At 37.9% G+C, this 17,438-nt stretch overlaps 1 protein-coding gene across 10 annotated transcripts in view; it reads right to left on the reverse strand.

Moving 5' to 3' along the window:
* The window catches only part of Unc-115a (actin binding LIM protein Uncoordinated 115a), a 292,228-nt gene that overhangs the window by 206,992 nt on the left and 67,798 nt on the right, over window positions 1-17,438 (reverse strand). For 5 of the 10 annotated variants that reach the window (XR_014127844.1, XM_081734653.1, XM_081734655.1 and 2 more), the window contains exon 1: window positions 14,955-15,308. The exons of 2 other annotated variants lie outside the window; for them this stretch is intronic. Coding sequence is in view for 7 of the 8 variants with exons in the window: in XM_081734653.1 (XP_081590779.1) it covers window positions 14,955-15,111 (157 nt within the window). In the remaining variant the exon portion in view is untranslated. Of the gene's footprint in view, window positions 1-14,954; window positions 15,310-17,438 lie in introns of those variants that run through there. 3 more of the 10 variants (XM_081734654.1, XM_081734651.1, XM_081734659.1) reach the window with 2 other exon arrangements.

Raw genomic sequence — 17,438 nt, forward strand, 5'->3', positions numbered from 1 at the left:
AATTTCTTAAGTATTCATCAGTGATCCAAGAACTTATATTTAAAAAAATCAGTTGAACATTCCAATTTGTAGCAATTCTGTGCATACTTTCACGTTTTGAGTTGAATAACATTTATTTTTAAAAAAAAATATGGGATAAATTATTATTAAACCATCTGGATGGCTGCTAACTTAATTTTCCTGAATGGAAATATAACTTAACAACAAAGAATATACCTTTAAAAAAAGATATTACTAAATCATCAGTGTATATTTTCTTCTCTATATAGAACTTCAATACTTCATAGTTTAAAAAAATCAAGACTTGAGTCCATGACGCTTTCGTAACTCTACATGTCTCCCGATGATGCGTTAAACACGAAAACAATTAATACCCGACACCGCAATAGACCGCACCCGCCACTATGCGTGCTAACCAATCGACCGTAGGCGAACAGGATCGTAACTATATCTCTCGATGAATAGTAAATGCCGGATTGTGTATTTGTTCCATATGCAGGTATATACAATACCGCCAGGTCCCCACTCGAAGTTTTTTTAATGAGTTTAATCAACGTTTCCTTACATAAAGCGAAACCCTAGCACCATTCGAATTAATACATTTAAAAACTTGTTTACCAGATTTTATTTTTTTTTAAAAATAGATGCTATTAAGTTTTTACAGCACGAAAAATTTCAAATTTGCCTTACTGGTTATACAACACTCACTGCTTTTAACGAGGAGTGGTTGCATACATAACAGGAACTTTCGATTAACCTGCCTCGTTCGCAGACTCTTCGGAGTCAAACAGTGGAGTAACTCGGAGTATCTGTTTTATTTCTCTGGAGCATATTAGTCAGGTAATCCTCAATCTGACGTGGTCATACCGTTCTCTTTAAATAGTTTTTAGTATCAGAGACCTGGCTAGTTCATATTATATCCTATGATTCTTATGTGAAGTTTTGTGTAATTAAAGAAGCTGGTCACACGACAACTACTGTATTCCTAACAGTGCAATTACATTAAACGTGTTTTCTTCCTCTATTAGATAAAATAATCGACCGGAAATAAAACTAAATAAAAGCACTCCAACAAGGTAACTACTGAGTGAGTTAGGCCTAGAATTGGAAAGGTAATTTACTAGTTACGTTTTTTTTTTTTTTTTTACGTAAATTACGAGCAATTTACTAATAATTTACGACACCTAGAAAGCTATTTTTACGCAGATGCAAAAAAAAAACAACCTATTTTTCTTATTAAAACAGTAAAACTATTCAAAAATAGGACAACACCAGCATCAACGGAAGCAAAATCTGAACTTTCAGAGTTTATTAACAGAAATTGTGGACACGAACATTCGTAGCGTGTAGCTAATATTTCTTACTCTTTACTCTCGCTGCCGATTGCAGTGGGCAAAGTATTGAAAACTTAAGACAAAAAAGAATGGACTGCAAGTATGAAGTGAAGATGGTTTTTATGAGTGCAGAATGCCGTCAGACGCAATGACAGCGACACTGCATAGACATAAAAAGCAAGTATTCTTGCATTATACAATTGTCACTCGTTTCACCGGCTTCTCAGACTAAAAGTTGTCAACTACAGATGATTTAAAATATAAAATCATCGTTTGGACATAAAAGTTTCCGGGCTAAAATCTCACCTGGCCGAAACCTCGCTGTCCAAAATTTCGTATGGCTAGAACCTCGCCGCCCAAAATTTCGCAGGAGGACCAAATATTGCGGGACAAAATTTCTTCAGAGAGTTTTGAATACAACTGTATGTACAGTACACTCATGTCCAAAGTGATTGTCGCATTCTATAACTGTCTTCTTGTAAGAATATGAGCTCCTCCGTGGCTAAGCGGTTAGTGTACGCACCTTTGGCGTGGGAGACCCGGGTTCGATTCCCGGCGGGAGCTCATGTGGTTCGGATTCCACGTTAATCAGTAGGTCCACGTCTCATATAGCCTCGCTGCTGAAAGGGACGCTAAACTAAAATCAACTCAACAACTCTTGTAAGAATATAATTTGATAATGATTTTGCAGGGTTCTTTTAATACTGATACTATATATATAATCGGGAAATGTATATTTGTGGTAAATTTCATAGGAAAAGAATTATAAATACGAAAATTAGAGTGAGTAAAACAAAATGTTCCTAAATGGACAAGAAAGTTTTATTTTCGTTTTATTGTTCTTATTTGCTGCTCTTTTGACATGAAATTTGCCACATACATATCTTTGCCGATTATATATATATACTAACATTATAAGAAATGCCGGGCGAATTCGTTATGAAATTATATTCCTACAAGAACATCTTTATAGACATGCGACAATAATTTTGGACATGAGTGTACATACATACACTTAAAACACCTTATCCAGTTTATTTATGCAGGGAAGACTACTTCACGAAATCAATATGGTAGTTTATAAAACTGCAAAATCCACCAAGAGCCCATACAAATCAGGGGCGTCATTTAGGGGGGCAGGAGGGGGCAATTGCCCCCCCCCCAAGAGTTTGAGGAATACATATACTGTAATAGATTGTCTACTAATATACTAGTACAAAACGTGAAAGTCTTATGTCGGTGGTGCTTTTGCCACTCCCCCCCCCCCGCCAAGCGAAGTCTGAAATGACGCCCCTGATACAAATTTGAAAGGACTCTTTCGTGCCAAACCAAACAGTAACCTGAGCGAAGAAGGTTTTAACTTTAACCTGTAGCCTTGTTTCTAGTTCTTTACGTACTTTACATATTTTATCCCTTGCGTACAATTTTGTTTTCATGTAATTACCCAGCCCTAATTAAGCCTAAGACTGAACCTACCGGAACCCGCATGTAATTAGGATTCTATTAAGACAGATAGGTAATTTTAGTCACACGATTTCATCACAAGGAAGCTGGAAAACAAAGAAAATAGTAAACCAAGTAATTTCTTTTTTTTTTTTTTTTTTTTTTTTAAGCTAACATCTTAAAATTTCGTATGTGCTATTGCGAGTGAGTTTAAGAGGTGAGTAACCAGCTGAACAAAACGGTATTGGCATTCATTAAAGATGCACTGTAAATTTTCATTACCGTACCTATTTTATTGGAGCACTTCGGAAATTTGGTTTACAGTTTGATTGTTGAATGTTAGCATCAAAACGAAAGTGAGAGAGTGATGCATTCACCAATCATACAGTCGCTTGAAAATCTACCCATTGTCACGTGCTTTTCTCCAACGAAAACAAGGGACCAGTAAACTCAAAACGAAAGAAGTGTTAAATTTGATCCGTTTAGCTTCGCTTGCGCACGTATTTGCATAAACAAACGGCAGGTGCGAAATACTTTCATTGTCGAAAGTGACGCGTTTTTCTATAGTCATGTCTCTACATGGAACATGCACCTGCCTCTGTTATGACGAAACATCGAGGCAAACAACCATTGATTTTGATCTCTGACCTGCATGAGATCGGACACCACACACGCTTATTCAAAAACGAAATTAGAAACATGTTCGTATTTACATGCATTGGAGAGAGCACCACCCACCAGCATGTGAAGTGACTCGTATAGAAGGTGATGACGTAATGGCCCAACAGACATATGACTCAAACGAAGTGCGCTGGCAACCTTCCAACTGGTTACAATACCAACCACTTCAATTCAGTTTCATACACTGTGGCTTTTATTACTGCTACTTGCATCCAACATTACTCTGGTTCGCTGCAATTTCTACGCTCATTACACGCTCTGCAAGCAAATGATCAACTTTGTTGTGCTGCTCATTTACCGAACTCTTGGTCTTTTAGTGAAATTAAGGATTCTCATCAGCCTCCCACACACATATTTCTTCTTTTTTTAATTATTGAGGAATCCTTTCTCACATTGGTTAAACTTTTGAGGAAATCAAAGAATAGCCATTTTTTAATATTTTTAAACTATTGACGAAATCTAAAAATAAGTAGTCCTTTTTCACATTTCTTCAGACTCATGAAATCGAAGAATACTCATTTACATGTTTCACACTACTGAGAAATCTAAAAATAAAATTTTCACATTTTTAAACTACTGAGGAAATAAAAGAATAATCCCCTTCATATTCTCAAAAACTTCCGGAGGATTAAAAAAAAAATTGTACCTTCTCAAATTTTTGAAATTCAAACTATTGTCGAGGAAATTAAAGAATAATACTCCACATTTCTCAAACAGTTGAGGAAACCAACGAATATCCTGAATTACCACTGCCTCCCTGCTCAGTACTTCGAAAGTATTACTTAATGGAACAATACGGGGTCGCGGCTGCTCAGTAGAGCATTCACTCTGGTGCGTGGGATCACTGGTTTCATCCCAGATTGCACCACGTAAACTTTATGATGGATAAATATTGTGTGTGTGTGTGTGTGTGTGTGTGTGAGGGTTCTCGGGAGTTCTCCCACTTTCTTCATTCCATTATTCCATTCATTCTCATCATCACAGTCTCCTTTAGCATTCATGGCATAACTATGGAACTTAAAACTGAAAGATTTCATTTTTTTAATGGAACAAGCTGTGTTGTTGTTGTCGATATTCCTCCGCTCAAAGAATGTCTTCAAATCAATTATGATGTCCCAGGCTTAAACAATGATGACTAAACAAGGACCGTCTCAAAAGAACTGACCAGTTTTTTTTTATTTTCCTGACTAGTATTTTACATTATCTGGAAAATTACTCACAGAAGTGTTCATATTAATTATTATTGGAGAGCCTCCTCCTTACTCCATTTAGGAGATCCTTACTCCTCGGAGATGCCTGAATCATTCTTAACGAAATTTGACATGGTGCTTCGAGAATGCGCGCTGAGTGTCGTAAAGGGTTGCATGTCCCGACTGAACCCACCACTGAGGAATAATCACCGAAAACGGGAATAATCAATAAAAGGTCGATCGTTTCACTCCAAATTTGCAATTAGTGTATATCTAGTTATGTCAATAATCGCGGAGGACCGCAGTGGGTCAGTGGTAAAGCGTTCACTTCCGGTGAATGGGGTCCTTGATTCGATCCCAGCTCGTGCCAAGTGAACTTTGTGGTGGACAAACACCGTGTGTGTGGATTTTCTCGGGTTCTCCCGTTTCCTCCCACTTTATTCATTCCACCATTTCATTCGTTTATCATTATTGTCTCCTTTAGCCTAGCCGGCATAATCGAGGGACGTAAGATTTCATTTTTTTTACTCGCGATATCGGGAGGGGGTGAAGAGAGAGAACGAAGTTTATGAGCATCTTCTAATACCCCGACCATGCTCTGTAGGTTAATGGGAAATAAATGAATAGTAACAAGATAACTGACGGAATAAGAAATGTAGAAGGAAACCGAAGAAGCCTAAGACATGGACATGATTATCACAAAGTCAGATGGTGATCTGGGAATCAGAAATTTCTCGTTCCAGAAGCAAGCGCTCTGCTATTAAGCCACCAAACTACATATTCTTATCTGCCACAATTATCTGAACGATTATATGGGTTTGTACTTGAAGTAAACAATCCCACTGAGAATTAAACATGTAATTACGAACACAGAAGGCACGCCTGTTAGCAACTTGGCCACGAAGAGGAATACCAGTTACTAGTTTAATTAAGTTTGGAGTGGAAATTATTCTTACACTTTTCAACACAACGGATATTTTCGTAGAACAGAGGAGTGCTTAACACATTGCAGACACAACACAATGTCGTACTCGGTTGGCTCAAACATCCAAGTAATCTTTCACTTTCATCTGTAGATAGATAGAAGATCGCTCCATCCCCTGGATTGCGTTTATAGCTTGTTAGTGTTCACCCCTGTTGCCACACTGTGGCAACCTTCCTTTTTTTGAAGGGTATTCGTTCCATTTATAGATTAACTCTGACAATATAACAAAGAATGCTTTCCTCTAGACTTCAGCTGGGAAAGTCCAAAAATGGACACAAAACTACGGGAGTTTTAGAGAAAACTTTATTATTAAGCTAAGTTGCTTATTCGTCTATACAAAATGATGATTCCATTCAATATCATTAATTAATGAACCTTAAGTTCTGAAGGTTAAAATACGCACATAATTACAGATATATATACGCTCATATAAGAATTGGTGGTTCGCATTAGAGGTGAGAGATCTCTACCATCAAATCATACATGCCCCATAAACAAGACTGAGAATTGAAATTTAACAGAGAGCTTCCTCGTGGTTAAGCGGTTTGCGTACGCATCTTTGGCGTGGGAGACCTGGGTTCGATCTTAGACGATTTACGTAGTTTGGATCCCATGTTAAGCTTTAAGTCCACGTCTCATATACAGCCTCGCTGCTGATAGGGACGCAAACTAAAACCAACTCAACTCAATTTAACATAGTAACGACGGCTTAGTGGTAGAGCATCCAGCACCAGTGAAGGGGGGGTCTGGTTCGTTCCCATGACGTGTTTGTGGTAAGCAACATTTTATGTTTTTCTCCGAGTTCTCTCCTCCCACATTCCTACCTTACTTCTTTATGAAGAGGTACAGTGCCTTAGTGGTAGAACGTTCACTTCCGGTGCGTGGGGCACCTGGTTCGATCCAAGCTCGTGCCAAGAGGCTTTGTGGTGGACAAACAAAGTCTTCATGGGTTTTCTCGGAGTTCTGTTTCCTTCCACCTTCTTCATTCCAGCACTAGATTCGTTTCTTCACTTTCGTGTTCTTTAGCCTAGACGGCATAATCGTGGGACGTAAATCTCAAAAAGATTTTCACTTCCATAATCCTTCACATTCATTAATCATACGAATCCTTTACCCTAAAGTAAGCATCTGTAGGTCGTACAGCTACAGATTTCATTTCATTTCCATGTCGTAATTTAACCAATGACGATTCTTGAGGGAAGGTACGTCGGAACTTTTACTGCTTCAAGCTAAGGGACAAAACTTACCCGATGTTATTAATTACTGTATACAAGAATTGAAATAATCAGGTAAATTATCTTCCCTTAAGGCTGAAGCGATGAAAGCACCCGGTGACTTTCCTCAAAAACCGCCCCTGATATTTAACACAGATTCAATTTCTTATAACGTATTATTACTGTGAAATCTCTTACGAATTGACTACAAAGAGCAACAGTTGACAAGTTTTTTATTTAGAAATTTCAAATAATTTTCTTATATTTTTATATAACATAATGCTAGTTATTAAGAGAAGCATACTTTTAATAGCAGAAGCACTACTGAAAAATACTTCGACGTCCCGCGCTACAAAGACAGAAACAGTGGAGACCATTTTATCTGGATGAACGAAAACAAACCGAAAACTATCTTAAGACAATTCTAGGACATTGAAGGATATGAATGGCAAGAACGTTTTTAGTTGCTTGATGAATGGTAAAATACATCGGTTCCTGCTGCAATTATTTCTGTTGGTTTCTACACCGAAATAGTTATTATTATTGTTATAACCACTATTGCCTCATAATGCTAAGCCAGGGGCAGCAAAGAAAGTTCTATACCTCAACAGAAATGCAGCAAAGAAAGTTCTATACCTCAACAGAAATCCTAACACCAATCATTCGGTTGGAGGGAAGCAATTGGTAACGCTAAACGAAATTCCACGTTGTTAGTTGGAAAATACAAACGGTCAAAATTAACCCTTTTTAACGAAAAGGATTCTCATTCTCTCTCGATGATTATACGCGTAACATTTCCGTATTGAAAATCAAACTCTCAGCGTGAATTTTTCAATAACAGACGGTCTTTTTTATATTTTCTGTTTATCACAAATTGTTTCCGCTTTGGAACCGCATGTCGCACGAACGGATGTTGTTGGAAGAGTTTATCAATGACTCGCTAGGCATATTAAGATACCAATCCTTTATTATGGTCACAATGACACCGCCTTCATATTATTGTTATTAAACCAATGCCTCTGTTTAGACAGCCAATAACCAACAACTTCTACAAGCTCCTTCAAAATTCAAGTAAGTCGCTATATTAAACAGAACCACACTAGATTCGTTGTGCTTTCTAAGTACAAAGACATACACATATACTTTCCCTCTTAAAAAGTGATTGTGCTCAAAGTAGTTCTAGTATACTATTTATATTACGTACATAGAAACGTAACAATAAAAAAATGCTCTGATCCAGTTATAATACTACAAACAACTGTTATGTGCTGATAGTTAAAAAAAAAAAAAAAATGTTAACTCAGCTAAAATTATCCTCTGACGTACGTTTCAATCAAGAAGTGCTTGTAACACGTCGAGAGGAATCTCCTCACCTTTCGTAATAGCAAGCGATTTTTACTGAAATTGGACGACGGTACGATGACATACATGCTTCCACAATTTACACTAAAGACTGCTGAAAATATCTCGAATATTTTCTTGTGCGATTTTCCTGATCAATGTTGATATACAACCTTTACTACACGGAATCCTGTGTTCAAATCCGGTGTCAGAGTCTTAAAATCTGAAGGAATTATGATGGTTCGGATTCCACCTTAAACTGTATGTCCACGTCTCATATAACCTCGGTGCTAAACTCTAATCAAACCAATCAACATTCACTTACAGTATTTTGTTTTGCTGTTCATGGTATTTCTCACTGAAATTGGATAGAGATAAACTGCTTATCTGTATAAATAATACCTTCATTACCAGTGGCGTATTTACGATTTTGTTTCGGGAGGGGCTTTGCTAACTTTCGGGAGGGGCTTTGCCTGAAAATGTGAAAATTCTGCAAGATATTTCATTTACTTTACTATACTAAGTAAGATTTCGGGGAGGGCTTAAGCCCGGAAGCCACCCCCCTAAATACGCCACTGTTCATTACTTAGTCAAGGTATGCTTGTTACCCTGCCCTCCTAATTTCCAGTTTCCCTACACATCTTTCTTGAAACAAAGAAAAATAATTGGCTACATTAACTCTCACCTACTCTGGTTTAGTGACCCCACCTAGCTGCTTAGGTGAATGGCCTAGGACCTGCCTTGCGAAAGGGCTTAGAATACAAACATAATTAGCAAATCTTTCTGCATTCACTCAATTCGAATTTTTCCGTATTATAGGAAATGAAATGAAATCTTTCAGTTTTACGCCCTATTGTTATGCTACATAGGCTAAAGGAGACTGTGATGGGAATGAATGAAATGATGGAATGAAGGAAGTTCAAGGAAACGGGAGAACCCCAAAGAAAACCCACGTACACGGTGCTTGTCTTCATATTATACGAATAAAGCAGCGGAAATACGCTATTAGCACTATAATATACGTGTAACTGTGTAGAATACCTGTCGATTTCATTCCGATGTCTATATCCAGGTCATTCAATATAGCATTTAAACTCTTGCCACTGAACTGCCAGTTAGTGGATTCGATTTGAGAGGCTTTCAAGTTGAAATTAGTGGCGAGAACAAAAACCGGTTTTCGAAAATTTACAAAAAAAAGTTTCGGTTTTTACCGGATCCGATTTTCTTCAAAACCGTTTTTTTTTTTTTTAACTGTGTTTTATTTCTGACCAGAATAGTGTTTTGTTGTTCTCCGGAAACCGATTCCGTTTGCACAGAAATAGTTTTGTGTTTTCCAAAAGTTTTCACCGAAACCAGTTTTGAAGAAAACCGAAATGTCAATTTTTCGGTTTTACCCATCCCTAGTTGAAATTCAACACACTAATGCACATTTTCTCAGGTGGGGATGGTGTACGCTCTTGAGAGAGGGGAATATAACTCTTTCCCTGAAATAGGATCATACAGAGTAGCGACTTTTGAGAGAAGACAGAAAACATACAAGATAATAGAACGAAACTTGAATGTTGTGATTCCTGCATACGAGAATTAATAGATATTTTTAAGTTTTATTTACTTAACTTGTACCGAAATAATTTTATTTTCTACCGATGTGGCTTCCATTAACAGTCGCTGCTGGATGGATACCTCAATTGAACACTGTTCATCAGTTACACTCATAGAAAAGAAACTATCCAGCTCAAAGAAGATGCATAAACCCACATTTTGTTATTAGTTCCCGGTCTGAACAAGATCAACTGTAATTGGAATGTCACTTCCAATAATTGTGTGCTGATCCTTCGTTCTGAGTGAGCATCAGAAAAGAAAACGAGATAGTCATCAGTCCGTCGATTATGGCTTTGTAGGGCAATGGAGGCAATGTTAAAAGACAATTGATTTAATGGAAGAATTACTGGGATGAGATTAAAGGAGACGGAAGAAACACGCGAAAATCCATGAACACGATACTATCCAACAGAAACATAACTAGATCGAACCAAACACCATTAGATGACCCCCATCTAGCACTGCGTTACTGCAACCCAAGTATCATACAAATCACAGGAAATATGGCGTTCAAAAGAAATCGCTATCTTAAAACTCATTCTTCAAGTGTCATCCGATCACTGCATACTGCGTTACGCGCACATATTATTTCGTAAATGCACACAAGAATCCTGATTAATCCAGCCTTGCCTGTTCAAAGTGCAATAACTTATTTCTTCACTCAGTAAACTACACACGCACACCCTTTACAAAAAGAGGAATTTACTTTGGATCAAAAAGCAAGGGTCAAAATGCTTTTATATACGTATACAATTTATTTTTTATTATCTGTAACAGAGCTGATTCAGAGGAAGAAGTCTATATAGAGACAACTCAAATACAACCAACCTACTTTCCGAATAAACAACTCTCAAAACTTATATAACTCACATTATACGCTAGGGTGGAGGAGGACACCTCCAAAAGAAAACACATAAGCACAAACACACAGAATATCTACTCAAACTCTTGATTACGTAAGCACTATTTCGAAAGCGACATGCGGAACAATTCTAGAAACCATGAAATAACAATAAAAAAAATCTTGTGATGTCAGTTTCAGTAAAGATGCTCGTGCTGGTTAAAAGAGTTTCGATAAAACGCACAATTGTTCTCGAACATTTTTATAATTTCCTCGCTCTTTTTCCACTATAATATGGACTACGAGGGAGTGGTACAACAGCGGTCTACTGTGTTGCGAAAATACTCTCTGACTCCATCCCAACTAACGTCTGTTTGTATTGAACATCATACCCGATGCGTTTTCTCGATGTTTCCCGCCTCCTTAATCCAAACTCTCCTGGGATCATTCAGATACATTAATCATGTATCTCCTTTTTCTAGGGTTGCCAACTGGCCGGTATTTCACCGGCCTGGCCGGAAATATTGCAGTTATTTTGATTAAGGCCGGTGACCGATATAAACTTCTTACCAGCCCTTTTATGCCCGGTATTTTGAAATCTGTAAACCAGAATAAAACACTGAACATCTAAATTCTTCAACAGTGCCTTTACAAATACAAATTTCCGTTTTAAGTTGAAGTTTAAAGAGTAAATTTCATTTTGTAAATCCAACATTGTCACGTCAGGATTAACGTAATTTTGTTCATCTGTTCCGATTATTTTAAAGAAGTGGCAGTCACTTGTCAATAGAATAAAATAGTTAATACTGACTTTAGTTTCTCATTTTTATCACAATATATTTATTAAGCTATTAGTGAATGTACTACGGATATGCAGAATATAAGTATTAATGAACGTTTGTCCACGATAGAACATTCTTTCCCATGGATGGGTCCGAACAGAAATACTCAACACTTAAGCTTACATCATACAGAATTTTACGGGAGTTCCCGTAATTTCATTTTTCAGAGCTGGCAATCCTACTCCTTTAGCATACAGAGTATTTTCGAGCAATTATTACTTCATTCTGCAATACAACTGAGTTGAGTTGATTCTGTATCTAACATCCCTTTCAGCAGCGAGGCTATATAAGATGGGACCTCTGATTCACGTGAAATCCGAACACGAACTCCCATCGGGAATCGAACTCGGGTATCCCACGCAAAAGACGCGTACGATAACCGCTTAGCCACGAAAAGCTCGAAGATGTATGACTAGTCACTGTGTTTTCACAAAGAAAAACAATATTACAATGATACACAAAAATCGAAAATTTAACGAAGTCTATAGAAAACTGTATCACTGAAGTAATAAATTATCGATGGATAAATATAGCCAAGTCGCACGCTGGAGACAAAACCTTTTAATATTTGTTTGATAGTCATTAGTGGCACACCGTCCTAAGCCAAGTCGCAAATTTGTCTCAAATTCGAATATTCAAAACGTAAATTTGATGCTCGGAAGTGACAGAACTGCAGTTAAATTATACAGTTTCATAATAATTTATGCTACTTCCCACTGCCTCATTAAACTAAAATTTTAAAAGAATATCATTTTTTAAAAATATTTTAAAGGTAGTTTCATGAAAGCTCTTATTGTTTATATATAAAATATCTAAACTAAACGTCTTCATTTAGATGACAAAGTATTTCTTCTTTGAATATCTAATTCCTATTTTTAAAATATTAACAATATTATGTATTACTTTTGTTTGTTGAAGTTTGGTGTTTATTTTCAGCAGCAAGATTTCATGAGACGTGGACCTGGACGCGCAAACCACCGTAATGCATGTAAATTCTAAGGCTGTCTCACCAGGAATCGAAAATAAAAATTAAATCCATGAGTTTTAAGTTCCACTGTTATGCCAGCTAGGCTAAAGGAGGAGATGATGATGAGAAATGAATGAAATGGTGGAATGAAGATCGTGGAAGGAAACGGGAGAACCTCGAAGAAACTCACGCACACGGTGTTTGTCTGCCACAAAGTTCGCTTGGCGCGAGCTGGGATCGAACCAGGGACCCCATGCACCAGAGGTGAACGCTCTACCACTGAGCCACCGCGGCCCCACCAGGAATCGAATCCAGGACCATGTCCATAAAAGTTGCACGTGCTAACCAAGAAATATCAGCGGGAACGTTGCTTATCATATTTACAGAATTATTTCCCTACATTTCCTCATTTAATAGCTTGAGGAAACAATTACAGAATTTTGCTTTAACTGCTAGGTTATGGACGCAAATGATACTATCGAAGTCTCCTTTAAGTTCTCGAGCTCTGCTTCTCCCTTACATTCTCATTCCACCATTTCTTCCATTATAATTCACTTTAACCTATTTTAGTCTAAAGTGTTCAAGCATGGAGTGTTAAATTCGGGAAATTAAAAGTGTATTCTTTATTATACAGTCGCCGGTTTAAAAATGCAGCTGTAACATTTTCCTGTTGCTGATACTATAGAGCAGTGGTTCTCAACCGATGTGCCGCGACACTAATGTGTTTGTTACGCAGTCCCCTACGATGTGTCACGAAATTTTGGAATTTATAAATCATGAATAATCTAATAATAATTATTAGTCAAAATCGAGACAGACTGCACCAGTCAACACCTCCAGCGATAGCAATAATTCTCAGTGCTATATCGAGTCATTATAAAAACTAATACGTTTCACTAATAGATAATAATAATAATAATAATAATAATAATAATAATAATAATAATAATAATAATAATAATAATAATGTCAAACGAGTGTGTGACTATGTCCTGAAGGTTCAGTAAAGTGTGTCGCCAGTCAAAAAAGGTTGAGAACCACTGCTATAAACAAGCACGTGTTCATATACAATTAAGTGTTCTATAGGTGGCAATTAGTGAAACACAAGTCAGATCTTTTTAATGTACAGTATCGTATTTAAAAAATGACCATCAAACTGTTTTAAAGTTATATTTTCGCACCTACGCGGAGGAATTCGGCTTAGCTTCAAAATGCTGAAATAAAGATCTCAACTGACAAAGATTCACAACTATTTGATTCCATCAATATATAATAATGTACGAGTTTTCAGAAAGTTGTAGGTGGTCAGATTTTGTCAATAAGACTGCAATATGGGGCTCCCTCGTGGCTATATAGTTCACCACGATCAGAGTACGAGTCCTCGGCGCGGGAGACCCGGGTTCATTTCCCGACATGTAGCTCGTAACCAACGTCAAGCTGTAGGTCTGTCTCAAGAATACACTATACCACGTAAAATATTTTTCGGCAGAAGGTGTAGCATTCCTTTCTTGTTCGCCAAATATATATAAAATAGAAATTCAACAAAACGCCACCACCGGTTCTGTTTACAGCCAAGGGCGCCGATCCTGGGGGGGCCGAGGCGGCCTAGTTGTCCCAAAGCTCATGCGGACCCCTATTGTATTTATGAATACACAATATTTGTCATAATTCAAGTGCAATTTGTCTTAAATATATACCTTCTGCATCTAAATGGGCCCCCCAAATTTACAGAGAAATCGGCGCCTTTGTTTACAGCCATCCGGTACCAATTTACCCATAAGCAACTGGACAGTTAATGTATTGGACTATTTTCGGCCCACTCACTATTGGGCAGAAGGCGGCATATTCATTGGGAGTCTGTCACGTACTAGAATTAGATTAAATATCGTAATACCTTACAGTGAATAAGCATTCCCACATGATATGCTTTATCAAATAAACTATTTCAAAAATGTTTGTTTCAATCTATATCATTCTTCACAGGAACACTGTTTCAATAACGACGACAACCACATCCTTAATTTTCATGAATTCGACGTAAGCCTCGAACAATCGTTCCGGAAAATAAATTGATTCTTTAAAAAAAAAAAAAAAAAATGTGGCTGGAAATGCACCTCATTATATCTGATCATGGGCATTCCACATATGGGCACAAGCACATTATGAGTTGAAGGTTTGACATCAAACATATACACCGACTAGCAATTACCGCCAACCTACTCTTACATTTGTCGCTATTCAATTATTATTAATACAAAGCTGGTCCTAATTATGGGCATAGCCGCCACTTTTATTTCTTTCAGAAAGACATCCCAGTTCACCTTGCCATCCAATTTTAATACATGATCTATTTCAATGACCCTGCTGGAGAAGGTCGCCCAACAACTTTGCAAAGCCATCAAACAATAACATGAAAAGAATTCTCACAAAAGCTAGTCAAGAACACTGTTTGATAGGTCCTCAATGAAGACACCTTAACACACGTTATTTATTCCATTATGAACTCAAACCTACCTTTAGCCTTGCTTGCAGCTTTTTCATCCTTCTTTGCGGATTTCTTCCCTTTGGTCTTCTGGGGCGGTGGCTGCTGCTGCTGTTCCTTGAGGAACGTAGACGTTGGAGATTCTGACTGATTTTTGTCCGATTCCTTTTCGGTCCAGAGAAGAACCATCTTCGTCCTGTTGTTGCCTCGCCGGCTGACAAGACTTGAACACTTACGTGTCTGTCTGCCTCGCCCTCCAAAGAGTTTCTCCACTAGCCTCGACCCCAGAAACAACGTTACGTCACCAGTTTTCCAGCACAACTACCAAAGGCAAAAGACTTCCACTCAGCAAGCACCCAGACTGCCAACTGAGCATCTACTCCAACAACAATCTGTTCCATCAGCTGAAAACCGCTCTGTGAAACAGTCATGCTTCTATGACCAAATGCAGGGTTGCCAATTGTATGAAGCAACAATTAAATGCTGTCACATAAGATGTAGCAAGTCGAAACGTTCATTGGTTTGACAGAGAGCGCTATCAACACAATTGAAAAGATCGGGATCTCAATTAAATGATTGCTGGATTCTATAAATCTGACGTCAACGCTGTCGTTACACATACAGTTAGGCTTTCATTATTATGTCATGTTTCATATTATCAAAAGAATTTCAAAACTCATGCTCATGTCCTTAATCAAAACACAACAATGATAAACATTGCTACTAGGAAGAGCTACAAGTACTCCCTTCCAGAAACCAAGAAACTCTTAAACGAAGCGTGGGAATTGATACTTTGGCGAACTTCACACCGTCCGACACGAGAATCGGAACAATTATGTGTGGACGTTATTCGAGGAACCAAAAATATGTTTGTTTCGCTTCATTTGTGTGTGCCTTCAGAAAGAAGTCTATATATTAATACAATAACTACCAGATTTGTTCAAAGTTGTAAAATTAATAAATGAAATACAACACAAGAAAAATGTTCATTTCCTTGTTCCCACCCCGAATTTCCAATACTCCAATCAAACTCGTGGTAAAACGCGAAGTCCCTGAGGTGATCTAAGTCCTTGGGTCCACTGCATGTATGCGAATTGATAGTGGACATTTGTTCAGGCGTTTAACATTTTTTTGTTTCCTCTTACTTTCCAATTATTCTATCATCATTATTTTACATTTATCATAGCACAACCATAAGGAGTTAAATTGTCCCCATATATGTGTGTGACTTGGATGCAACTGATTCCCTGTATGAGAGTATTTAAAAAACTGAACGCCTTACGGTCGTTCGAAGTCCAACTTAGGTTACGCCTCGTGTACCTTTCATGAAGGGACTAAACTGCAAACAAACAATGGTTTTACTTCCAAATTCAACACACAAAAAAATCTCGCCGATGACGAAGACATCTTGGGTACCACTTAATCTTAAATTTCTTTTTTAAAAATGTAGGGCCTATATAACTCACAGATGACGAGAAGAACCCTAAAACAGGGGAAGCGGGGAAAGGTGAACGACACGGTCAAGTCCATTTTCGGTTTTTGAGGTGTGATCTATACTTAGATGTCGTCTGCTACTCCGGGTAGTTACCTGTGTGCTATTCCGTGGTATCATTTGAAACCTCCGTGCGAAGAGTGGGCGAGCCCATACGTACGTCACACTACTTCTGCTAGGGTTCTTCTCGTCATCTGTGAGCTGTACTTAATATTATAGCCTATTTACAAAGAATGTGTTACCATCCAAAATTTTATTATATATATATATATTAATATACAACTCGCTATTAGTTGAATCTTCACAGGTGAGAGAGAAATCTGAAAATCATGAGTCACGCATATTGACACCAAGGTCTGTCAAAACATGAGAGTACAGAATAACCCTGCTCAACAGAGTTACTTGAACTTACATGAGATGAGCACGGTGACTCAATGGTAGGAGCGCTTACCTCTAATGCGTGGGGTCCGTGGTTCGATCCCCCGAACAAGTTAAGTTTGTGATGGTCAACAAGGTGTCCGTGAGTTTTTTCGGGGCACTCCCATTTCCTCACACCTTTTCATTCCACCAATTTTTCCATCATCGTTCACTTGCTTTAATCATCATCTCCTTTAGCGTAAAGGGCATAATCGTGGAACAAACTAAAAGATATCACTTCCATGAAAATTCATTAGGTTTACGACAGGAAGAAAGAGGGCGAGTTACAGTGTATTTTGTCATCAATGATGAAGAATGCTTTCAGGTGTTTGTACGTACACGTTAAAGAAGAAAAATAAAATCTATTTTTAACGTCCCACGATTATACTCTGTGGGCTAAATGAGACGGATGATTTATAACAGTAATGATGGAATAAGACTGTGGAACAAAACGGGAAAACTCCGCGATATTCCAAGACAATGTTGTGTACTACAAACTTGCGTGGCCTGGGATCCAACCAGAGATCCCGCGTACCTGAGGTGACCGCTTCACCACTGATTCCTAGACGTCAGAGGAGAGAAAATGGACCAGGTAACTAGTTTACGG

Source organism: Thermobia domestica, chromosome 12, assembly GCF_964235325.1.
Source record: "Thermobia domestica chromosome 12, izTheDome1.hap1.1, whole genome shotgun sequence".
Lineage (NCBI taxonomy): Eukaryota > Metazoa > Arthropoda > Insecta > Zygentoma > Lepismatidae > Thermobia > Thermobia domestica.